Below are 27,096 nucleotides of genomic sequence, written 5' to 3' on the forward strand. Positions count from 1 at the left end.
GAAGATTTTAAATACTCATAAAAAAAACACCCATTTGATTAGAAACAAAGTATCATTGTCACAACAATAGCAAACTTATTTCTATCTTTTATCGCAGTTTCTACTGTACAGGCCAATTGAGATCAATCAAGACCTCCTAAATAGGCTAGTAATGTTTTCTGTCTGGTACATTATGAAAACAGAGGCACAGCTGCGCTTATTCAACGTATTTTTCATTTGTTTCAGGGCTGCATCTTGTGGTTTTTGTGCCATCCAGGTCTTGCATGCATTTCTATCATTTTTGATGACTACCAAAGAGATAAGGTAAATAATATACATGATCAAAATAGTTTTATTTTTAGTCTTTATTGGGAAATTAAGTAGGAAAAACCTATTTATCCACTCAGTAGTTTCTTTGGATTCTATGAAATAGAACTTGGAAACAAAATATTAAACCAGTGAGTATTTCAATTTAGTTTATAAGCAAAATGATGGAAAAATAGCTTTTGTTATTCCTATTTTAACCTATCTCATAGTACTATTTTATAAATTAAATTGTAGAATTTATAAACACAGTTGTTAAGAAAAAATGATTAAAAATGTTCACTACATAATGTTAAATATGAAGATCACTTTTTAAAAATCAGTCTAGTTGCTTTAGCACCCTGCAGACTGGAGTGCCGTGCTCAAGTATGTCACATTTTGGTTGCATTGATAACCTACCATCTTAGGTGAATGACTCCATCATTTCAAAGTGGAATTCTGCCAGGAGCTCTTTACAAGCTATGCCATATATGCTTGAACACAGAAATGTTTCTTGAACCTGAGGTATTTACAGAGGGTAGATAGGAAGGTAGTCTACAAAGACAGAGAAACAACCTGAGAATTTCTGAAAGAGCTTTTAGAGTACTCGTCAAGATTCAGGTAGGGGCATTCTTTATTCCTATTAGTAGATTAGCCAGGAGCCTGATTTTTCATATTACTTTCTTGTAACTTATTACTTTGTTCAGCGCATGCACCCTTGAGGAGAGAATGGTTTAGTAAATTATTCTTTTGTGTCTTATTTTGACATCTATAAACTGCTAAAAGAATTTTACTTGTGAACAATTACAGTCCTGAACATTAGTTGTATTTTTCTATTGAAAATTTCTTTTTTAAAATTTACCTTCAGTAAAGATGGGGAAGATATAATTTTTTATTTATATATATTTACTTAAAGTATATATATGTTTATGTATGTATAAAGTGTATATAGGTTCATGATAAATTGAGTATAATTTCTCCGTTTTTGCATGCAGTAAAGCATTCCCTTTCTTTCCTTTTCAGGTCATTACAATAGGTGTTATCCTTTGCCAGTCTGTTGCCATGGTCATTCTCTACAGACTCTTTCTATCCCACAGCCTGTACTGGGAAGTTTCTTCACTTTCCTCAGTAACACTACCACTGACCATATCATCTGGACACAAAACTCGGTCTCACTTCTGATACTTGCTTTTCTCTAAAGAAAAGTGAATTGATTCACCAGAGTGCAATAAGGATCCAAATACAGTGACTTTTTTTTTCATACTTGTGGTATGAAAAACTGAACAGAGAAAGCAGAGCATGTTATATATATAACTGCATTTAAGCAGTACCAAACTGAAAACTGAAAAAAAGGTAATAAATGTTTTGAAATATACTTAATAAACTTTCAAGAAAGAGCGTTGTTATAAGGTGATTTATGCAATTTCCATATGGAAATAAAGATGAAAAGAATTATATGATATTTTTATAAGAGACTCATCACTTACAATGCCTCATCCTACATCAGTAGTTAACTCAGGTTTGATAGTCCAAAAAAAGTGATCAGTTAAATGATTACTTACTTATATGAATCTAAAATAAGTCCAGTTATGAAATCAGTGTAATACACTGGTTAAAAACTGCTTCTTTTTATGCTTTAAGGAAACTGCATTTCATATTGGAGTTTAAAGATATTGAAAATTAAGTTACTTCAGAAAACTAATATAAAATATATTTGTAGTTAAGTGAATAAGCTTTTGTTTATTTTTGGATGGGGTTATTCTGCATTTTCTTCTATTATTTTGGCTCTAGTTAGGATTTAGCTTGATTAGCAAAGGGTTTTTGACAGATAATTTATGAAAACTTAGATAAATTGCAGTGGTTGTACAAAGGATTTTAAAATCTGAGCACTTAGGTGAAGGGACAAGCAGGTTAACATGTTTAAAAAGAAAGAAGGAAAAAGTACTCTATGATATGGTTACTAAAATTTTAATCCTGATATAATTCATTTCTCTTACATTGAATCCCCAATCATAATTAAGCTGTATACACAGATTAAATTAACAGAAGCATTTCACATAAATGTTGGTTTCAGTCATCAACTACCCATGAATTCCTGCCCAAGGATACTTAATCAGGATTAAATTTTCTATGAATAATTGAAAAACAAAATACTCACTGGATTTGTTATAATCCGTGTTGGCACTGGATTCTAAGTGGTTGCCATCTTGAATCTTTTGTAATAAAGCCATATTTTTTGTGAATGATGCCCTGGTATTGAGTATACAAATACTCTATCAAGTGCCTGTTTAAAAAATTGCTAAATGGTTGTTGGTACTTGCAATATAAAATGACTATTCCCATTAAGAGTCACTGATCAGAAATTATTCTGTCTTGCAAGTCCTTCAGGCCTTTTCATTTTTACCTCTGGCTTATTTTAAAGATTTTTTTTTAAAAATCTACTTTCAAAGGTGTTACGTTTTTGAGCAAGAAATAGTGCACTGATCTGGTAATTAACCTTTTTAATTAAATAGTTAAAGTAACATAGCAGAACTTAAAAAATATCTATGATTTTGTCTTTGTTTTTCCTTTGCATCTAGTCTCATTGAAAGTGAATAGTATTCTGCTTCATTTTAAAGGCAAAGTACATGTGTTCGTGACTAGCAAAATGGCAGAGTGACAAAGTTCAACCTGCTCATTAAATCATCAACAGCTCTTTGTAAACTATTTAATAAATGAGAGCTACAGGTTGAGACTAGAAAGTCTACAGTATATTTTAGATTTATGTGATCTTCTGAGTGGTCATGACCTTTTCTTTTACCACATCTCACTAATAACCCCAGTTATTGTCTGTTGTATTCAACTGAAGTGCAGTTAATTGAGCTGGAAAAAAAGACTGAAGCCTTTTCAAAAGTTTTGTTAACTTGCAACAATGGGAAGAGAATAATCTTTGTGTTACCTACACAAAGAACATGGAAACTGTAATCAACATGTATGAAATATATTACTGTGCTTGCATTTATGAGGCTTGAGCAATTTTTTTTACTTTTATTTTTTAATTTATGGTTGAATTTACTGATAATTTATTTTGTTATTCAAGAGCCATTGTTAAATGAAGGAAGACAGTTTGTTAATAAATGTATAAAACAGCTGTGAATAAAGTTTAGTAATCTAAGTTCAGAATTCATAGTTCATAAGTCATGACATGGTATCCCCTGTTTTTTCTCTTCCTGAATGTTTACATGGAGATTTGTTACCACAGATTACAGAAAGATAAGTGTATACTGCAAACTCTAATTAAAAATCAGAATTTTGCCACTTTTCTTTATTTGTCAGATAATGCTGTTTTTTAAATCTATGTTTACATTTTTTCTTGGAGAAGTTGGTCTTTCCAGAGCTTTTTTTCCCCAGGAGCATTTTCTTTCTTTACGTAGGAAGGTATGTCTGCTCGGACGCTCAGTTTTGCCTGACTCTTTGTGACCCCATGGACTGTAGCCCACCAGGCTCCTCTGTCCATGGGGATTCTCCAGGCAAGAATAGTGGAGTGGGTTGCCATTTCCTTCTCTTAGGGCTCTTCTGACTTAGGGATCGAACCTGTGTCTCCAGTCTCCTGCATTGGCAGGCAGATTCTTTGCCTTCTAGCACCACCTGGGAAGGAAGGTATATGAAGGTGTTTTTATTGATATGTATAATCAATACATATCACCCTAAGCGCTAATGTGATAATCACGCTCCCCTGTAACTGAGTATGAAACAGAGAATAAATGATTCCCCATAGTCACCTGACTTCTCTTTCACTTTTCTACTTTACCCTCATGATTTAATGAGCACCTATTAGATATTGTGTGAACTTTTAGTGAGAAAGAATGGCTAGCCATAGTTAACTTTCGCTGTTGGTTTTTAATAGTAAACCTGAAATTGTATTGAAAGTTAGAAATGAGCTTGAATATCTCTGTGTACCTCAGCTCACTTCAATATTTGAACCTTGGCTTTCAGCCAGATAGTGTTGCTAGCAGGGAGATATAATCCAGGCAGAAGAACTTGCTTTAGGAAAAAAAATTTTCATGATCTCAAGTAAAGTAAGCCATGTCTGATGAAAATGGGAGATATACGAGTCTAAGGCCAATTCTAACATAAGGAAACTAGAATCTATATATCAGCATGAACATTGGCCCCTTCAACATGTTTCCCTCAGGAGGCTGTGCATGTTCTCTGAAAATTCTTTGGAAATCCGGAATTATTTGTGAAACATTCATTTTAAATAGCTTCAGTGGTATCAAATCTTTGAGGTTCTTTGTTTTTGAGAAGTGATATGATATAGCCTATCAGTTTGAGACTAGATCTGAAGGGGTAGCACCAATTTTTGTTTCAACGTGTATTTATAAATTGAGACTAAAATAATGACATTGGTTTTCCCATGAGATCTGAAAACTAGTGCATGAACTCATGCAGTGGTTTTCTAATAGTGCTGCTTCCACACTTGGGCACCTTCTCTGCACAACTCCAAGGGCATTGTGCTCTAGGAGTGATACGAGTGGGTGCTAAGTCCCTTCAGTCATGTTTGGCTCTGTGCGACCTTATGGACCGTAGTCCGCCAGGCTCCTCTGTCCATGGGATTCTCCAGGCGAGAATACTGGAGTGGGTTGCCGTGCCCTCCAGGGGATCTTCTCATCCCAGGAATTGAACCTGCATCTCTTACGGCTCCTGCGTTGGCAGGAGGGTTCTTTACCATCATAGCCACCTGGAAAGTACCCTAGGGGTGACAGTTAGATGAGAATAGTAGGAAGCCTGGAGTTGTGGAAGGAGTGGTCCTGCCCACTACAACCTGGTCTCCACACAGCAAAGGGAAATCAGCTGGATGATGGAATTCTTCATGCTAACTTTATGCCTTTTGTATATTTGAAATTATTTTAAAATTTAGAAATGTAAATGAGCTCAAAGCGACTGTCTTATTAAAACTCTCCATTTGCTTCCCATTGCACTTGGGAAAAAGTGACTCATGCCCATGACTATGTTCTAAAAGGCCCCACGTGAACAGGGCCCTTTATATCTAATTTCATACCATTCTTCTCACCATGCCCCAGCCTTATCCTTCCAAAATACCTCATTTATGTCACTGCCTCAGAGCCTTTGCATTAGCTATTTCTTCTGCCTGGAATATTCTCTCCCAAATCTTGATGTGGTTCATGGTCGAATTCTCATCCTTCAAGTTCTCAGCTAAAATATCTTTCAGAGACCTCTGACCATCTGTGGTGAATTTATATGGGGCCAATATAGCTAAGCTGCTCATAGGTTCCTCCGAATTACATCTGCATAATTCCAGAATAGTGTGGATCAAAGAGATGTTTGGCATGAGACTTAGAGGACTAAGGGAAAGCAACCAGATGCGGATTCTTTTGATAATTGAAAGCTCCAAGCGAGGCATGCACTGTTGCTGCTCACCCGGTTTATTGCTTAGTTGCCAGTTCACCTTCTTGGTTTGAAGACCAAAAGCTAGGCCCACAGAACACCAGCTCCAGCTGAGTCACCTCCGTCAGTTTCTTTGACTCCTGGGCCAGATGTGTGTATTGCTCTGTGACAAAGGGTGCTGGGTTCTACAGGACAAGCCCATCATCGAGGTTGGAGACTTGAAGGCAATGAGGCGGGCCTGGTTTCCAGTGCACCCTCATAAGTTCCACTCAGTTCTTGTGGGTCGCCTCATCCTGGCACGTCCCAGTGCATCCTTGCTTTCCCCACTTCACATCCATTTTCGCTTCTCACTTCAGTTCAGTTCAGTTGCTCAATTGTGTCTGACTTCTTGCAACCCTGTGTACTGCAGCATACCAGGCTTCCCTGTCCTTTACTATCTCCCAGAGTTTGCTCAAACTCATGTCCATTGAGTCAGTGATGCCATCCAACCATCTCATCTTCTGTCGCCCCCTTCTCCTCCCACCTTCAATCTTTCCCAGCATCAGGGTCTTTTCCAATGAGTCAGTTCTTCGCATCAGGTGGCCAAAGTATTGGAGTTTCACCTTCAGCATCAGTCCTTCCAATGAATATTCAGGACTGATTTCTTTTGGGATGGACTGGTTGGATCTCCTTGAAGTCCAAGGGACTCTCAAGAGTCTTCTCCAACACCACAGTTCAAAAGCATCAATTCTGCGCTCAGCTTTCTTTATAGTCCAACTCTGACATCCATACATGACTACTGGAAAAACCACAGCCTTGACTAGACAGACATTTGTTTGCAAAGTAATGCCTCTGCTTTTTAATATGCTGTCTAGGTTGGTCATAACTTCTTCCAAGGAATAAGTATCTTTTAAATTCATGGCTGCAGTCACCATCTGCAGTGATTGTGAAGCCCCCCAAAATAAAGTCTCTCACTGTTCCCACTGTTTCCCCATCTATTTACCTTGAAGTGATGGGACCAGGTGCCATGATCTTCATTTTCTGAATGTTGAGCTTTAAGCCAACTTTTTCACTCTCTTCTTTCACTTTCATCAAGAGGCTCTTTAGTTCTTCATTGCTTTCTGCCATAAGAGTGGTGTCATCTGCATATCTGAGGTTATTGATGTTTCTCCCGGCTATCTGGATTCCAGCTTGTGCTTCATCCAGCCCAGTATTTCTCATGATGTACTCTGCATATAAGTTAAATAAGCAGGGTGACAATACACAGCCTTGACCTACTCCTTTTCCTATTTGGAACCAGTCTGTTGTTCTGTGTCCAGTTCTAACTGTTGCTTCCTGACCTGCATACAGGTTTCTCAAGAGGCAGTTCAGGTGGTCTGGTATTCCCATCTCTTTCAGAATTTTCCACGGTTTATTGTGATCCACACAGTCAAAGGCTTTGGTATAGTCAGTAAAACAGAAATAGATGTTTTTCTGGAACTCTCTTGCTTTTTCAGTGATCCAGCAGATATTGGCAATTTGATCTCTGGTTCCTCTGTCTATTCTAAAACCAACTTGAACATCTGGAAGTTCACGGTTCACATACTATTGAAGCCTGGCTTGGAGAATTTTGAGCATTACTTTACTAGTGTGTGAGATGTGTACAATTGTGTGGTAGTTTGAGCATTCTTTGGCATTGCCTTTCTTTGGGATTGGAACAGCCTCCTATAATAAAATCCCTATAATAAATACCTAATTTTGTATATTAAAAATGGAATGTGTGTGTATGTTGGGGATGTCCTAGTGGTATTTCTTTTCTGATCAGACCCTACAGATACACCATTGTATTTAATGCTGTTCCCCATCCTAATCACTCTATTAGATTATTTTCTTTTTATAGTACTGCTTTCTCTTTGCCATTGCCTCTCTCCTCAATTAGATTGTAAATTCTGAGGGAGTTTGGCCCATTGTATTGTTTATTGCTGTATCCCTAGGACCTAGAACAGTCTCTGATTGGTGCACCTTAGATGCTTAAAAATACTTTTGAATGCATGGATAAAAGAAATTCTGAAAAAGTTTTAGACATATATTTAGCAATATCTCCTATATAGTGACATCAACAATGCTGTGCTATTCTTTGAAAGTGACAGTGAAAGTCCCTCAGTTATGTCCAACTCTGTGACCCCATGGACTATACAATCTATGGGCTTCTCCAGGCCAGAACACTGGAGTGGGCCTATCCCTTCTCCAGCGAATCTTCCCGACCCAGGAATTGAACCAGGGTCTTCTGCATTGCAGGGAGATTCTTTACTAACTGAGCTACCAGGGAAGCCAATGTGCTGTTCTTTATTAAGTTATTAAAATATGGAACTGAGAATGTGTAAAAATCTTGAGTAGTCAAGTGGTTATTAATAAACCTAATCTCTAAAATTCATCAATTGTAGAAGGATTTTTCAAGTTATCAGAGAGTCAGTTTCTCTCTATTTTAGAGAGACCATGTGACTGGCATCTTAGCCCACCACAACTAAACGAATCGATTTAAAAGATGTTTACGTTAGCTAGAGGAAGGAATGTTGACAGTAGTCTGAAGCATCTGGGAGAAGACAGAAAAACTATAAATGACCCTAACACTCAAATTCCAGCAGCCCGGGGTCATTTAGTGTGGGTGCAGACAGCCCTGCATGCCCTGATAGACACGTAGAGCTTTATTGTCCAATATAGCTCATGACAGGAATTCCTTGGTGGTCCAGTGGTTAGGTCTCTGTGCTGTCACTGCCAAGGGCTTTCACTTGATTCCTGGTCAAGGAGCTAAGATGCCACAAGTTGTGCAGCCTGGCCTATATGTACATATATATATATATACACACACACACATATATCATGTTAATAACACTTAATATTCAAAGATTAAATAATGTTCAGTATTCTCATAGAAATGTTCAAGTACATTGTTAATGTTTTATTCTTGTTAAATTGGTAATACATGTACATTGATTGTACAAAAATTAGAAGCTTGAAAAGAGTAAAAAATTGAGAAATTAAGTCCCTACGGCCACTTATTTCCCTCCCCTGGATTCAACCTCTACTCCCAGTTTCTTGTGTATTTTTCTACAGCTGGCCCCATGTATATGTAAACACATGTGAAACGTAAACTGGAGCATCCCATACAGGTTGTTATGCACATTCAGCAGTTTGTTTTGTATCCCTACTGACTGCATCACCCCATCTTTTCACTGATTGCTTAGAATTTCATTATATGAATGAATCTTTTTAAATTAGTGATTCAATTAGTGATTTTAAATTAAATTAAATGAATTTTTAAAAATAGTCCTCTGTTACTGGACATTGTTGGTTTCAAGCCTTTTGCTATTACAGGTAGCCCCCTAAACTTTTGGAATAAAAAATTTGCCTGGCCCTCTTCCCCTATTCCCAGACCCTCCCTGCCCTCCCTGTCTCACTTTCCAGGATCTAAATCATTGAAATTTCCAGAGCAATAGAAGTGTTTTTGTTATTCATGGTGGAAACTGATATTTTGTGCTAATGAGATGACTCAGTGTGAGGGTTGACCACACCAGAAAGGCCAAACATGTGATTAGAAGGTTGGGGCTTTGAGTCATGAAAATTTCAGCCTGATCTCCAGGGAGGGAGGAGGCAGTGAGGATTAAGTTCAGCCTTGTGGTCAATGAGCCAATCTATCATGCCCATGTAGTAAAATCCCAACAAAAACTTTGCACACTGAAGCTCAGATAAGCTTATAGATTTTTTTAAATACAGGTAGAATTAAAAGCATTTGTTTAATGGCCACTGTGTTCTACCTGTGTCACAGGTAGAAAAGCCTTACCTCTTGGAGATTATGTTTAAACCCCCATATTTTCCTCTAGCAGTCTTATTTTTTTATGTTTAAAGTTTTGATCCACTTGAAATTAATTTTGCTGTAAAATATGAACTAGGGATACAACTTAATTTTTTTCAGAAGGTTGCCCACTTATTGCAACATCATTTATTGTGTAATCCACCTTTTATTTATTGATTTGTAGCTAGTCTATTTTGAAACTTTAGGCCTTTCAATAAACTTGATTCATGGTCTAATACCACACTGTTCTAATTATTGTAGCTTTAAAATATGCCTTACTGTCTGGTTGGGATAATTTCTTGCTAGTACACTCATTTTTCATGATTTTTTATTATTCGTGCCATTTTTTTCATATGAGCTTTAGAATCAATTTTTTTCTGATTTTCTTTTTCAAAAGAAAAACAAATCTGCTTTCTGATTTTAGTGGAGTGAATTAAATTTCCATATTAATTTAGGATGATTTGACTTACTTAACATGTTGGATGTTGATTTCACAGATGGTAGCTCGTCCTTTTGGCTCCTTAGCCAAACATGTCATCAACTGTCTGAATTGTGGTTGCTTCCATAGTGATCCAAGAAACTGGTATGAAATACCTTTCTGTTTTTTTCTAATGTGAACGTTATTTGTCATCACTTTTTAAAGGCTTTTTTATATAAAACTTGAACGTTTCTTGATAATCTCTAGATATTTTAATGTTTTCTTTCACTTTATGTTGCATGTGACTGTTGTTTTATATGTGAAGACTGTTGGTTTCTATATTTTAATTTTGCTTTCAATCACCCAACTGAAATCTTCTAACAGTTGTAATAACTTTTTAGTTGACTCTCTGGTACTTTCTAGATAAACAATCATGATGTCTGCAAAGAATGATCATTTAAATTCTCTTTCCCTTTTTTACCCCTTATTTTCACTCCTTATTACTAGTATCTCCAGAACAAGAGTAATTAGTTTTGGTAACATGGTGTTACTATTTCTACATTCCACATTAGGTGGTTCCAAGAGACTGTGAAATATGTATACTGTAATGCCTAGAATAACAACTAAGAAAAAAAAACAAGTTATATATTTTGTCAAAATGCAATAGGAAAATTGAAGCAAAATAATAAAAAAAAGTTCAAAAAAAAAAAAGAGGAAAGAGGAAACAAAGAAATTAAAGACAGAGAAAAAGAGAAAAGCAGAAAACAACAAAATGATAGACCTAAATCCAAACACATCAATAATTATGTTAAATGTAAATGTTTAGAATATACCAATTAAAAGAGACAGAATAGGCTTTTTAAAAATGTTCCAACTATGTGCTATCTATAAGAAACACACTTCAAGTATGATATAGGTGTGTGTGTGCATGCTCAGTCACTTCAGTCATGTCCGACTCTTTGCAACCCCATGGATGTCACCCACCAGGCTCCTCTCTCCATGGACTTTTTCAGGCAAGAATACTGGAGTGGGTTGCCATGCCCAATAATGGGAAAGATATACACATGCAAACAACAATCAACTGAAAATTGTTACTACTATTGTTGTTTAGTCACTAAGTTGTGTCTGATTCTTTGTAATTCCATGGACTATAGCATGTCAAGCTCCCCTGAGCGTGAAATTTTCTAGGCAAGAATACTGGGGTGGGTTGCCATGCCCAATACAGGAAAGTTACACACATGCAAGCAGCAATCAATTGAAAACTGGAATTACTATTATTGTTGTTGTTCAGTCGCTAAGTCGCTCTTTGCGACCCGATAGACCATACTGGACTTCCCTGGTGGCTCAGAAGGTAAAGCGTCTGCCTACAATGTGGGAGACCTGGGTTCAATCCCTGGGTCGGGAAGATCTCCTGGAGAAGGAAATGGCAACCCACTCCAGTATTCTTGCCTGGAAAATCCCATGGACAGAGGAGCCTGGTAGGCTACAGTCCATGGGGTCACAAAGAGTCAAGACACGACTGAGCGACTTCACTTCACTTCACTTCAGACTGTATGCAGCTTGTCTGGCTCCCCTGTCCTCCACTATCTCCCCAAGTTTGCTCAGATTCATTTATGTCCATTGAATTACTATATTAAGATCAAAGTAGACTTCAGAGTAATGAAAATTACCAGGGATAAAGAAGGGATGAAAAGATAAAAGGGTCAATTCCCTAAGACAACATTGCAGTCTTAAATGTATACATCAAACAATAGATCTTCAAAATACATATTTCAAAAACTGACAGAACTGAAAGGAGAAATAGGCAAGCTCAATTTGGAGACATCAACACTCTTCTCTCAGTGATCAACAGAACTAGTAAAAAAAAAAAATCAGCTAGAATATAGAAATGAACACCACCACCAATCAAGCAGATCTAGTTGATATTTATAGATCACTCAACCCAACAGTAGAAAAATATACATTCTTTTCAGGTACACATGGACCATTCATTATGATAGACTATATCCTGGTTCATAAACCATAACAAATCTAAAAGAATTGAATTTATACAAAATATACTCTCTGATCATAATCAGGAACAGATAGATAACTGGAAAATCTACAAACACTTGAAAACTAAACACTTTTTAAATGAACCATGGCTTACCAAATATATTTTGAATTGATAGAAAATGAAAATACAGCATATGAAAATTTGTGGGAAGAAGCAAGTGTGTTTCTTAGAAGAAAGTTTATAGTATCAAAAGCTTGTGCAAAAAAGAAGAAAGTCTCAAATTAATAACTTCAGCTTCCAACAGAAGAAAATAAAAAAGAAGTGAAAAATAACCCCTCTTTTTGACCCTATGAACTGTAGCCCATCAGGCTCCTCTCTCCAAGGGATTCTCCAGGCAAGAATACTGGAGTGGGCTGCCATGCCCTCCTCCAGGGGATCTTCCTGACCCAGGGATCTAACTCATGGTCTTCTAGGTCTCCTGCATTGGCAGGCGGGTTCTTTACCCCTAGCACCACTTGGGAAGCCCATTTAGCCATTTGGGAAATATAAAGGGCACAGTGATAAAAGAATCTGCCTGCCAATGCAGGAGACGTGGGTTTGATCCCTGGATCAGGAAGATTCCATTCTCCATGGACAGGGAAGCCTGGCAAGCTGCAGCCCATGGGGTCACAAAGAGTCGGACACAGCTAAGCATGAGCATGCACATCACATATGCAAATTAAAATTGTGGTGAGAAATACCACTAGATGCCTATTAGAATGCTAAAATAAGAATAATGAAAATAACAAGTCCTGCTAGGGATGTGGAGTGTCTGTAACTCTCCTATATTGCCGGTGTAAATGCAAAATGGCACAGCAGCTCTAGAAAAAGTTTTGCAATTACTTATAATGTTAAATAAATTACCATATCACACAACAATCCTACCTCTGAGTATTAACCCTAGATAAGGGAAAACTTATACTCGCATAAAAATCTGTACACAGACTTCCCTGGCAGTCCAGTGGTTAAAACTCCACTCTTCCACTGCAGGGACCACAGGTTCTATCCCTGGTGAGGGCACTAAGATCCCACATGCTATACAGCACAGCCACAAACAAACAAAAGATCTGTACCCAAATGTTGATAGTAGCTCTGTTCACAATCATAAAAAACTGGAAACAACCCATATGCCCTGAATTTACAAAGTAGGATATATCCATGCAAAGTAATACTGTTGGTAATAAAAAGAAACAAACTATTGAGTCACACAACTTGGATGAGTCACAAAAGCATTCCAGTCTTAAAAGGTTATATACTATATGATCCCATTTAGACGGCATTTTCAAACAGGGCTTCCCTAGTGGCTCAGTTGGTAAAGAATCTGCTTGTAGTCATGGAGAAAAGATCAGTGGTTGCCAGGAGTTACAGGTGGGAGAAGGGTATGACTGTGAAGGGATAACACGAAGGAGTTAGTTGGACGTGATGGAACCTTTCTGTATCCCAGTTGTGGTTGTGGCTACATCAATCTGTACATGTGTTAAAATTCAAAGAGCTGCACACTGAAAAGGTCAGCTTTATTGGGTCATAATTTAGAGACTAAAATAAATTTTACAAAGTGGATGTTGAATTTTGTCTAGTGCCTTTCAGCATTTAAGAATATGATATGATTTTCTCTTTTGTTCTATTAAATAGTGAGTAGTATTAACAGATTTCCTGAAGAAGAACCATCATTCAGTACATTTTTTAAAGTTTTACCATCCCAAACCAATGAGATTTTTAAAACTGGGATAATCAACAGGGTATAAACTTGAGCAGTTTGAAGACTGAAAATATTCAGATTCTCTTATTCTTTGAGGATGTCTTTGAAAGACAAGACTCATATGTGTTTGTTCTGAAAAGTGCATTTAAAATCAGTTGATTTATTTTTATTTTTGCTTTATGCATCACTTATACTTCAGGGGTTTTGCCACTAGATACTTTATAGAGCTGGTTAGTTGTAAAAGGTGCCAAAGTCTGTCATATTTAGAAGGTATTATTATCTACTAGGAAGAGCAGAGACTTTTTGACAAGACAGTCTGATTTCAAATCTTGGCTCTGCCATTTTTCAATCATTTTCTCGTATGGAATCTTGTTTGGAATGAACAGTGATTCCTTTAGCATGGCGAAGGGGTCATACTGAAAAAAGCGAGGAGTGTTCTGCTGTGAGAGATGGTTCTGACGTTACCAACTCACGGGACTGGTGTAAAGATTACGTCTGGTGCTTGTGCCTGTACAGTGCAGTGTTCTTTATTTATAGGCTTGAAGGTTGTGTGCAAAACTTTCAGTGAACCAAAGGTTCTTCCTAACCTATTCACTCACAGAGATAATATTTAAATGTCCATGAGATGAAAGTGTGTGTTTTAAATAATGGTACATATGTGGTTAGAACAGAAAGTAGGTGTGATTGGAATATATTCAAGATTCTATCTACTTCACACACGACTACATTCCAACATACACCCACACAAAATAAACTTAAATCTCTTGCCTAGCCTGTGAGCCTTAAAGATCTTTCAGATTAGCTTTTAAGACTTACCCAGAAGTTAAAGCATTTGTAAAAGATTTGGTGGTGGAGGGGGGGAGGCAGAGAGGTGTTGACGTGCAAAGTGGTTTCTTCTCAGATGCACCAATTTCTGTGACCAAAGTTCCTTATCAATTTAGTAAATTGTATTATTCTTTTGTTCCTTTTGTGAAGACATCAGGTTCTGTAGAAATCAATGACATTCCATAGTTTGTTAAAGTTTAGTAGTTACAGACTAACAATCTTCTTAAACCCCTGTAAATTCTATCTTTGGTTGTTCCCAAATGCATAGAGAGTGGTTCACACGCTTAATTTGAGAATTCAGGATAGAAGGCATTCTAGATGTAGTAGAGTTAGGTTTTACGAACAGTATCAAAAGTCACGAATTACGGCTGCTATGTAGATTTCAAGGTCATAGGTATCTCACCTTTTAAAATATAAATTCCTTTCCAGAGCGCAACATTTCCCTGCCTGCCCTTCAGCTTCCGAGATCCTGTCTCTCTCACTCTGCCCAGTAGGACCCCTTCCTTGTGCTGAAAGAATCCCTTTGCTCCGAACCAGATGTTTTCCCCCAGGGCTCGGCTTTAAGTCGGTAAGGCAATATTTCCTGCCCTTTGTCTCCTCATTTCTCATGCTTCTACTCTTTATCATAATGTTGTTTTGGTGTTTCTAGTTCTTGATGATACACCACTGTCAGCTCAAGCGCACGCTATGAGTTTCAACAGCTGTGACATGTCTAAACCGCATTATCTTGAAAGTGTTGGCACCAGTGAAAAATAGAAAGGAGCCAAATTAATAAAACAAAACATTTCAAAGGGTTCCTATGGATACACCCTGAAACCGGGAAGTACCCATTGGGCTGAGTTGACTCACCCCTCCTGTAATCGCCTCTCCTAGCCTTGCTGCATCATTTATGTCCACACCGTATAATGCATGCTTGAGGAGAGTCGGAGCATCTGATGATTGCAATCACATCACCAAAGGTGTGGCTTTTTGCCTATAAAATCCATTCTTAAATGGGTTATTGTGTTTGAAGTGATTGATTACAGTCTTTAGAGATAAAATATGAATACTGTACAAGGGGTGTGGAAACCAAGGTACAAAAATGGTATGTTTTATGTAAAGGAGTAATCAGAAAATAATGAGTATGCATTCTAATGAAGGTAAAGTCACTGCAGCAGATTGAAAAGACTTCCTTTTATTGCGAGTAGAACCTGTGCAGAGCCGGGCTCAGGCAGTAATAACGCGGTGTTGCGTTCCTTTACATCTGATTTTATGAGACCTTTAAGTGTCGGTGCTACTCTCCTCTTTATGTATTCGTATTTTAGTTTTAATACAGTTGCTTAGAGTTTGATTTTTTTTAATGAGGTGAAGCTTCAGGGTGTAAACATAAATGCCTCTGAGTTATGAGTGGCAGGGGAGGAGTCAGGAAAGGAAGAATATAGTCTGAAGTGAAGATCAGTTTATTTTTCATTTGAAAAGGAAATGCTTTTTATCTCCGTATGTGTAGTGACCTTTTTTTTTTTTTTTGCTGAGTGATTTACCTATACCTGACCTTTTCTATTTAGTTCTTCATCATTCCCTTTATACTTTCTAAGAGCTTTGCCTATAATGCATATTGGAAATTTTTCCTTGTTTGTGATTTGCTTTTCCGTTTAGTTTGTGATTTTTTTGGCGTTCGGAAATGTAGTTTTCATATAGTTAAATATGTGAATATTTCCCTTTGATGTTTCTACCTTTAGTGTTCTTTAGTACCTTAAAGATTATATATACAGTTATTTTTTATTCACTAATTCCATGGTTTGTTTTGTTTTGTTGCAATCAATTTCTTATCTACTTGGAGTTTATCTTGATGTAAAACAATAGTTCTTATCCGGGGCTGTGCATTAGAATTACGTGAGAAAAACATTTATGTGTCTAGCTAGATGCCGTCCAGACTAATTCATTTAGACTTTCTGAGGGTGGGGTCTGGCCATTGTATTTTTCTTAGAATTTCTGCAAGTGATTTGTGATTCATAACCAGGGTCAAGAAACACTGTTTAAAGAATCAGGTATGGATGCAATGTTTTGTTTTCCATATTGTTTCAACCCGCATTACAAAGATGTTTTTAAAGACTATTTGCAAATATGAAAATGGTGATGATAAAATGTGCGTAAGTGAAAAAAATTGACATAAACTTTACATGTGTGGCGAATATACCTATACCCCCTGATTCCAACAAAAAACTGAGAAAATACATTAAAATCTTTAAATACATTTAAATCAGAGATTTAAATCTCTGATGATTGTCTCAGAGTAGTGGAATTCAAATGTTCTTACTTATTCCTTTCTGCCTTTTCCAGATTCTCTATAAGGAGAATTAATTGCCCTTTATCATAAGAAAATTCTGTTGCAGAAGGACGTTACTTTTTTAAAAGATTAATTTCTAGTCGTTACTTTTTAAACAGTACATCGAAGAGTATGGGAAATGTTTCGGCTGTGACCGTTTTCATTAGATTAGATCTGTGGCTTGTAAGATGAGGACATTGCACTTGCATACCTAAGTTTTACTGTTTGCTGCTTTTATTTTATAAACAAAAATATGTTTATTTTATAGACATATACTGATTTTAATCATAACCAATTTTAAGTTTATGAAATGTTTGCTTTTTAGCATTAAGTTATCTCTGAGAATAAAACACAATTTTGGAAAGACTGATAAAAATAATCTGTAGAGTTCAGCATCTGATTTCTTTGGCCAGTAAGGAAATCACAGTGGCCAGTATGGTTTTATCTTAGCTTGTGTTAACACATTTCCTCATTCTGCAGAAGAGATTCAATTTAATACTAAGATTCATGTAGGACTTCTGTAGACATTAGAAACTGAGAACTTTAGACCATATCAAATCCATTCTCCTGGTGACAAAAACAATTTGTTTAAAATTGAAGTGTAGTTGATTTGCAATATTGTGTTAGCTTCAAGTATACAGCAAAGTGATTCAGCTTTTCAGATTCTTTTCCATTCTTTTCAGATTTTTTTCCATTATAGGTTATCACAAGATATGGAATAGAGTTCCCTGTGCTATACAGTAGGTCCTTGTTGTTTATGCTGACAATTGACAAGACTGTTTGAAGGCCATTTATTTTACTGGAGCCTTACAAAAGTTCTTGTATTCGGTTGGTGGGATTTTACCGTATGTAATCGAAAGTAGGGTTTCATTGTTTTAAGATTTACCGTTAATTTTACCAAGAAGCAGATTATGCCAGAATGCTTTCCAATTATATTGACTATTAAATGCATTCAATTTCAAGATCTTAAAATCTGAAACACATATGCATCTTAGAATTGGAACACAGCCTTTTTTCTTTTTAAATGAGAATATGGGAAGATGAAACTTTCTTTTCCAATACATCCAGGATTTAAACTTTAACATTCGAATGTTCTAGACCATACAGACAATTAATCTGTAGATGTTATAACAGATTAGTGAAGAAAGGACGTTGTATGATCATTTTTTGAGGAGATGTATTTAGTCCAAGTGATGAAAGTATTATTGTGGGAGGTCAACCTAAGAAGGATCAGAAGCCACATCTTCCTACCAATCCAAGTAACACTGGTTTTCTGCCATATGGAGTGTGATATCTTATGGCTAGTGAGAGTTCTTCTGCACAAGTTTTCTAATTAGCTAAATGACTCAGGCCCTACTTTGTTATAGCTTTGGCATCTTCCCTAAGTGCTAGAGGGGAATAAGGGGATGCATAAGTATTTAACTAGTTAGATCTGAGCAGAGTGGCAATTACATGACTCAGTCAAATTTTACAGTTACAGCTTTGAAAAGGAATCTTAGAGATTCTCCTAAAACGGTCCCCTCATTTTGAAGAAAGGAATCTAGAGGCTCTGGGCAGAGGCGAGGAGGTATAAATAATTTGCTCGAGATCACACAGTCACATAGAGGCAGAACCAAGCCTGGAATCCAGGCCCCAGGCTCCCAGTCTGATACGCCCTTTCCACTGTTACACATTCCCCATATTCAAGGATATGAAAATGGTGGGTGTTAAGTAAGTTTAAGCACACTGAATTTATAAACTATGTGCTGATTTTGGCATATTTGTTTTGTAAGTGTTTGCTTCATCTACTTTGGGAAAATCCAAAAAGGAAACTGGCAGTGATGACTTATTTATCACTCACAGAGTTCAAGGCAGAGCCAAATACTTTGTCTAATATAATCCTCTCAACAACCTCGAGAGGGAATGAGTTCAAATAGATAAAGTAATTTACGCAAAGTTACACAGTTAAGCAACAGAACTGAGAGTGTATCATGCTCTAAAGCTTATTAACTGCTACACTCAACTCCCTTCTTTGGATGAAGTCAGACTTCAAGTGAGGTATTCTATATTGCACAGAAGATGGACACCCTGAGCCTCTCATGTTTGCAGACGATACTTTGACAGACTTGCCAGAACATTCATAGCCCCGGCTGGGAGAGGAGTAGGAAGGGCAGCTTCTTTGGGGAGGAAACTTTCACTGATGCTATTGTGTTATATTTGCAGGGAGGGGAAAGAAAAGGCCTTCAGATCTCCCAGATCAATCAGCCTGATAAGCTGATTTTTATTGGTAGCATAACATCTTTCTCATCAATCAGATTATCGCTCATTTTTATTAAATAATATGGATTTACTGAGGTGTGTTAAAGAAAATAAAAATCTTTTATTTTTTTATTATAAGTTGTAAATTTGCTTATTCTATTATTAAGTGTAATTTTTAAGCATTTTTTATCCCTTTGCAAATATATGCCATAAAAAAGTATTAAGCGTGACCTCAAAAATAGGTGTGTCCTTGGTAAGAACTGTAAAATGCTCTCTTCAGGAATAGTAGTAGCATTAACACATTGCTCTCTCATCACAACTTTTTCTTTAAAAAATTTTTTTATTGAAATTCTACAATTTGAGTCCAAGTTTGTTCTCTTCACACACATTCCTGAATGATTTTTTTTCTTGGTTTATTGAGATGTAATTGACATGTAACACTGTATAAGCTTAAGGCATACAGCATAATAATTTAACTTATATATATTATGAAATGATTATCATTACCATAATAAGTTTAATTAACCTCCATAGATACAGAAGAAAAAGGCAAGATGGCAAATGAAAAAAATCATTTTTTGCTGATGAAAACAGCAAAATGTTGAAGAGAGCTCTTAGGAGGTATTCTCTTAACAATTTTCAAATATAGCATAGAGCAGTGTTAACAGTGGTCATCATTTTGTATGTTATATCCTCAGTACTTACCTATCTTAAAACTGCAAGTTTGTATCTTTTGACATCCAGTTCCCTGTCTCTCCATTCCCCTCCTCTGGTAACCACAAATCTGATCTCTTTTTTTGTGTCTATGGTTTTATTGTCATGTTACTGTTTTAGATTTCACATATAAATAAAATCATACAGTGTTGGTCTTTGTCTGTCTGATTTATTTCACTTAGCATAATGTCCTCAAGGTCAATCCTTGTTTTTTGCAAATAGCAAGATTTCCTTCTTTTTTAATAGCTGAATTTTATATATATATATAAAATTGCCATTCATTTGTTGATGAACACATTTTTCCATGTCTTTTGCTGTTGTAAATAAAGCTGTTGTGAACATGGAGGTACAGAAATCTCTCCTTGAATGATTTTATGTACACATGTCAAGATAGGATATAAGGCTACTAATCTATTTAAGGGGCTTCCCAGGTGATGCTAGTGGTAAAGAACCCACCTGCCAATGCAGGAGATATAAGAGATGCAGGTTCGATCCCTGGGTCAGGAAGATCCCCTGGAAGAAGGCCTGGAAATCCACTCCAGTATTCTTGCCTAGAGAATCCCATGGACAGAGGAGCTTGGTGGGCTATAATCCATGGGGTTGCAAAGAGTTAGACATGACTGAAGTGACTTAGCTCGCAATCTGAACAGATTTGTCAAGACCCTTATGACAAAGAGGGATTGTGTTGGCTATTGTTTTGTTGGCCAAAAGATCCATCTTGAAATGTTTTGTTTTTAAAAAATTGACTTTTTCCAAAAGTTATATTTATTAATATTAAACAGTATATAATTTTAAAGATATGGGGAGCTAGCATCCCACATGCATCATGGCCAAAAAACCAAAACATAAAACAGAAGCAATATTGTAACAAATTTCAATGAAGATTTTAAAAATGGTACACATCAAAAATCTTAAAAAAAAAAAAAAAAAAGGTGGGGGGACTTCCCTGGTGGTTCAGGGGCTAAGACTCCACAGTCCCAGTGCCGGGGACCTGAGTTAGATCCCTGGTCAGGAAACTAGATGCCACAACTATAAGTTCACATGCCTCAGCTGCTCAACTAAAGATCCCTTATACTGAAAGTAAAGGCTTCCCAGGTGGTGCTAGTTGTAAAGAACTCGCCTAAAGAATGCAGGAGACTCCAGATACACAGGTTCGATCCCTAAGCCGGGAAGAGCCCCTGGAGAAGGAAATGGCAACCCACTCCAGTATTCTTGCCTGGGAAATCCCATGAACAGGGAACCTGGTGGTCTATACTCTGTGGGGTTGCAAAGAGTCGGACATGACTGAGTGTCTGAATACACACATGCTGAGACTAGAAAGATTCTGCATGCTGCAGAGCGCTGTTCTAAGACCCAGAGCAGCCAAATAAATAAATAAATAAAATAAATATTTTTTTTAATCACAGACAAACAAAAAGGATGTAGTCAAAATATTCTTGAAAAATAAGAATAAAATTAGACTCACATGACTTGATTTTAAGACCTTCTATATAGTTACAATAATCAAGATGAGATGGTTTTGGTGTGAAGATACAGATCAACGGAACAGAATATAGACCCCAAAATTGACCCACACTTACATAATCAAATGTTTTGCAACAATCATGTCAAGGCAATTAAGTGAGGAAAGTCTTTGCAACAAATGATACCAAAATGACTGGATAGATATATGTAAATAATAATGAACTAATGAAACTTGAACCCTCTACCTCATACCAAACCTCAAAAATTAATTTGAGAGGAATAATAAGTCTAAGATATAAAAACTAAAATTACAAAACTTCTAGAAGAAAACATTGTGACTTTGGGGCAGGAAAAAATTTCTTAAGACACAAAAAGCACTAAGCATCAGAGAGAGTTCACACAGTGACTTCGTCAAAATAAAAACTTTTTCTTTTCAAAAGATACCATGAAAAAATGATTGGCAAGACATAGATCAGTAGAAAATATTCACAATGCATGCAGCTAAAAAAGGACTTTATCCAGACTAAAGAAGCCTTATAATCAAATAAGAAAAGCACAACCTAATTTGTAAAAATGGGCAAAAATCTTGAACACAAAAAAGATAAATGAATGATTAATAAGCCCATGGAAATATGTTCAACATCATTATCATCAGAGAAATATTAATGCAACTCAAAGCTGAATACCACTTCACACCCACTAGAATGTCTGAAATTAATAAGGCTGTTTCCAAACAATGAGGCTGTGGAGCAGTTCAAATTCATATACATTAAATTACTATTAGGAGTGTAAACTAACACACTTACTTTGGAACATTTATTGCCAGTTTCTTATATGGTTAAACAAACATACATTGATCCTAGGGCCCAGCAATTCCACTCCTAGGTCTTTATCTTGAATAAAAAATATATGTCCACAAGACATTTGGTTTAAATAAGAATGTTCATAATGGCCAAATCCTGGGAACAACCCAAATATCTATAAATGGGGGAATGAATAATAGTGCTAGATTCGTGTAATCAAATATCACGCAGCAATAAAAGAGATTGAACTATGACATATGCAACAACATGAATGAATCACTAAAGCATTATGTTAAACAAAAGAAGCCATACATGAAGGAGTATGCCCACATTCATATGAAGTTTTAGAGCAGGCAAAGCTAATATATGGCAATGGAAACATAAACAGTGAGAGCTGATTAGAAGGAGACAAAGAGAACTTTGTGGGTTACTAGACATAGCCTTGTACTTCCCAAGTGGTACAATAGTAAAGAATCCACCTGCCAATGCAGGAGACGCAGCTTCAGTCCCTGGGTGGGAAAGATCCCCCGGAGAAGGAAATGGAAACCCACTCCAGTAGTCTTGCCTGAAAAATCCCATGGATAGAGGAGCCTGGCAGGCTTCGGTCCACGGGGTCGCAAAGAGTTGGATACAACTTAACAACTGAGCACAAGACATATCCTTACCTTGATTGCCGTTACATGGATATGCAGGTTTATCAAAATGCACCAAATTGTATGCTTAAGATCCACACATTCTAGTCTGTATAAATTTTACCTAAAAAGTATTTTTTAAAGATGCCATTGTATTCATAGCTATGAAGGTAGCTAACAAAATTGTTTCTCATAAAATGAGGGCATAGTTAAGTATACACAGTATAGAAGAAAAATTTGTATTGGACTGCTACTGAATATTACTAAGCAATGGAGTATATTTTCTCTACAAAACCTGTATGTACTAAATAGAATCATCACACGGAAGAGCTGGAAATGCATTATTTGTTACTGAAACAGGTTTGATTGGATTGTAGTATTTTGAGGACTATGGATATATTGGGGCTTCCCAAGTGGCTCAGTGGTAAAGAATCTGCCTGCCAGTGTAGGAGACATAAGAAATGCAGGTTCAATCCCTGGATCGGGAAGATCCCCTGGAATAGGAAATGGCAACCCACTCTGGTATTCTTGCCTGGAGAATTCCCATGATCAGAGGAGCCTTGTGGGACAGGTCCTTGGGGTCGCAAAGAGTCAGACACAAACTAAGTGACTGAGCAGCAGCATGGATGTATTGAAGAGGATAGAAGACAAAGCAAGGTGAAATAGATTCTATGAGAAAATGTGAAATGAGTGACAGTTACAGGATTCAAAAAATGGCAGAAGGGGCTGTTTAAAAAGCAACAAAAAATGTGAATAAAGGAGCATGTGGAAGAAATACCTCTTTTTATCTCACAGCTGACGTTATATGTAATAATTCAAAACTATTATATAAGAGCAATTTAGTTTAGACTTTTAGAAAGAAATTCGTGATTGAACAAGCTCGCACTGGCCAAAGGTCAGACCCTGGAGCCTTGAAAGTTCAGTGTTGGTGCTGCCTGCAAGCTCATGGAGAGCTACCAGCAAGCGGAGAGCCCCTCTTGGCCCTGAACTGGAGAACTCAGGACATCTGGGCTCAGTCAAAGAAAACCCCTAAGCCAGTACACATCCTCATTCATTTCAGTTCTCATGAACTATGGAATAAAGGAAGATGTTTGTTAACATTTTTTTATTAAGAAGAATCCCCCGACTTTTGACCTTTGGGACTCAGCCAAAATGTCAGCTCCTATGAGTCAACTTCCCTGTGGGAAGCCTCTCTGGTTCAGCCTTCTCCCAGGCTGTGTTAGATGTTTCCCCTTTATGCTCATGGTTATGGGTTCTCACCATAGTATACTGTATCGAATTTTCCAGTTCTCACATTAGCATGAACTTAGTGGCCTAAAAACAACATACATTTATCATGTCAATTTCTGTGGGTTGGCAGACCAAGCGTGACTTAGCCCTGTCCTCTGCCCAGAGTCTTATAAACCTACAGTTAGGAATCAGCTGGCTTGTCTTCCTTCCTGCAGCCCAAGGTCTTACAAGCTCATGTGGTTGTGGGCAGTCCTTTGCATATGTAAGGCTGACTTGCATCCCCACTCCCTTGCTGGCCAGGGGTCACTCTCACCTCCTAGAGGCCATCTGCAGGTGGTCCTCCCACAGGTCCTCTCCCAAAATAGGAACTTCCTTCTTCAGAGCTAGCAGGAGAACCTCTCTGACTTCTAGACCTCTTTTAAAGGGCTCGCCTGATACAATCAGGTCCATTCAGTTTCATCTCTCTTTTTTTCCTATCTCTCTTTGATGAAGTCAAGGCAAACCAATTAGGAGCTTTAATTACATCTGCAAAATCCCTTCACCTTTGCCACTCAGTGTGACCTAGCCCCGGGAGGGCTGTCCTACCATCCTCATAGGTCTTGCCCACAGTGTGGAGGGTTATTGGGGTGGCCTTAGGGTTCTGTCTACCACTGATAGTGTGGCATGAGTTGAAATAGAAAATACATGAAGATGGGCAGTTTTTATAGGTGTTAAATATTGAGTTTAATATTGGAGGGGTTGAGTTTGAAATGCCTGTGTTACCTGGATGTAGAATACTGTGTTTGGTGACTTTCCCCACAGTGCCTGTGCGCTTTGGTAACCATTCCACTCCAGCACAAATACTGCAAAATCATCTTCTGAATAACTGTATCCATCCAATAGGACAGAGGGCTTCCCTAGTGGCTCAGATGGTAAAGAATCCACCTGCAATGCAGCAGATGTAGGACACTGCAGGTCCGACCCCTGGGTTGGGAAGATCCCCTGGAGGAGGGCATGGCAACCCACTCCATATTCTTGCCTGGAGAATCCCCATGGACAGAGAAGCCTGGTGGGCTACAGTCCATGGAGTCGCAGAGTAGGATACGACTGAGCGACTAAGCACAGTACACAGAAATGGGAGAGAAGTAGTGCTTGCATGACTGATAAGAACACCTTAAAATTTCTTTTGACTGTGTCATTACAACCTTGATGTAAATTTTCAATTTTATACACTTTATAGTTTTGTGCACATGTGTTTGCACACACACATCTTGAAATAACATAAGTTCTTTCCCATGATGTATGTGCTTCTAAGCAGTGTGAGATATTCCTATGAAAGACGGATACATAAACCACCTGTTTCATGTATTCCATCAACAGTATACATTTATTTCCTAATATTTCCTGGGTTCTCTGGCTTTAGGATAGAAACCAAAACACATTCTCTCTTGAGCTTTGAATTCTAAGAAGCATCTGTATAATGATATGTTATTATGTCCTTCTGCAGAGTGTGATCTCATGCAATAAAATGTAGTTTATATGATACCTGATATTACACAGTTGATGTCCATGAATATTGTTGTGTTTTGCACTTACAGCGTGTGGGTTGGCATTTTATGGGAGAGTCTGTGTTACAGCTGCACAGTGGCCCCACAAAGGTTGAAACAGCTGCTAATAGAGAGTAGGCACCACCCGAGGCCTTTCAGAGCTCCTTTTAACTACAAACACAACATCAAACAAGATGGCGGATGGCTTCATTAGCAGCGTTTGAAAAGCGTTTTCTCACTTTGAGATAAAAATGTTCTGAAGCATTTGTTTCGGTCTACTAATGAGTATTTCATCCCCAGTGAAGGGAACACACCGGGGAATGCCACGCAAACAACCCTACCATGAACTCACCCACACTTTGTGTTCAAGTGGTGTGGGTATCTGGAGAGAAGCGCTGACTCTTTTCCAACGTGGTTTTCTTGCTGTTTGGTTTGATTTGCCATGTGAAACAACTGAATTCTCACTTGCAGTCTCCAAGTGTGGTACATACGTGAGACATTAAATGAGAGCAATATTTGTTTAGTAAACATCTAATTTCAGGGTTTTAAAACCCTCCCTCCTAAAGATTTTTATTAGGGTGAAACTTCACATGGAATTTAAAATTAAAATGTTTACCAATAAGCATGTTTTGCTGTGTTGCATGATGACTTTAATTTTTGAGTTAAAAAAAAAATATCTTTGAAGTGTATCAGCCCTTACATGTTCACAAGATCTGGAGGGTGAGGCCCTTCATTTGCATTTTTGTATTTTCTTTAGCTCAAAATAGATTTGATTAAAAAACAAAATTTGGCACAAGATTAATCCATAATAGGATTTTATTGCTTCTGTTATTTAAAAGAAACAAACAAACAGTGTTACTCTTTGAGGTGTGATTAGCACATAAGTACAGCCGCTACTTTTTGGATATGTCTCATTTCATTTTATTCTGTATTCACTCACTGGATTTCACATTTGTGAAATGCCATGTTGGAAGCATACAGTTTAGTTCACTTTCCTTACAGCCACCGAGAGACACAAAATATAATACCATTTGCTTTTCCCTGGCTGTAACAAATGAGTATTCACATTTACTAGGTGTGAGGTTTAATTTATTGCAAAAACTAATAGCTTTGCCAGGGCTTCGCAGTTGGCGCTAGTGGTAAAACCTCGCCTGCCAATGCAGAAGATAAAGAGACACAGGTTCCATCCCTCAGTTGGGAAGATCCTCTGGAGGAGGGCATGACAACCCACTCCAGTATTCTTGTCTGGAGAATCACATGGATAGAGGAGCCTGGTGAGCTATGGACTATAGTCCACTGGGTTTCAAAGAGTCAGACACTCTGAATCGACTTAGCACAGCACACACAGTACAGTAGGTTTGCCCAGAAGTAGATTTTTTTTTAATCTAAAAAATGTAGATTTTTGAATTCTGAGAAATTTAAAGTTATGGTTGAAAGGCTAAAATGAAATTGCCCTACCCTACCTCAGGGGCCAGATTTTGCACCATTAGACATCTGCATACGTAAGGATTTCAGAAATCAGTACACTTCCTGTAGTGTAATCTACTTGGAGCACTGCTCTTTTTTCTAATAGTCTATTTTGGTTAGGAAACTTAAGATCACAATGACTGTTGCTTTTCCATAAATGGCCAGTTTAATTTTTTTCTAGACGTGAACATGACCTTTGATTTTGAATTGTTCCCTTTGTTTCCTGTAACATTCTAATCATAATTTACTATTTCTTGAG

The 27,096-nt window shown here is 37.3% G+C and overlaps 1 protein-coding gene across 5 annotated transcripts in view; it reads left to right on the forward strand.

Annotated features, from left to right (window-relative positions):
- The window catches only part of GPR180 (G protein-coupled receptor 180), a 43,265-nt gene extending 23,399 nt beyond the window's left edge, over positions 1-19,866 (forward strand). For 2 of the 5 annotated variants that reach the window (XM_043891652.1, XM_043891653.1), the window contains 2 exons: positions 226-303; positions 1,306-3,584. In XM_043891652.1, coding sequence (XP_043747587.1) covers positions 226-303; positions 1,306-1,464 — 237 coding nt within the window. In that variant the 3' untranslated portion in view covers positions 1,465-3,584. Of the gene's footprint in view, positions 1-225; positions 304-1,305; positions 3,585-9,978; positions 10,065-14,887 lie in introns of those variants that run through there. The other 3 variants (XR_006338811.1, XR_006338812.1, XR_006338810.1) reach the window with 3 other exon arrangements.
- Positions 19,867-27,096: the final 7,230 nt, after the last annotated feature.

This window comes from Cervus elaphus, chromosome 30, assembly GCF_910594005.1.
Source record: "Cervus elaphus chromosome 30, mCerEla1.1, whole genome shotgun sequence".
Taxonomy (NCBI): domain Eukaryota; kingdom Metazoa; phylum Chordata; class Mammalia; order Artiodactyla; family Cervidae; genus Cervus; species Cervus elaphus.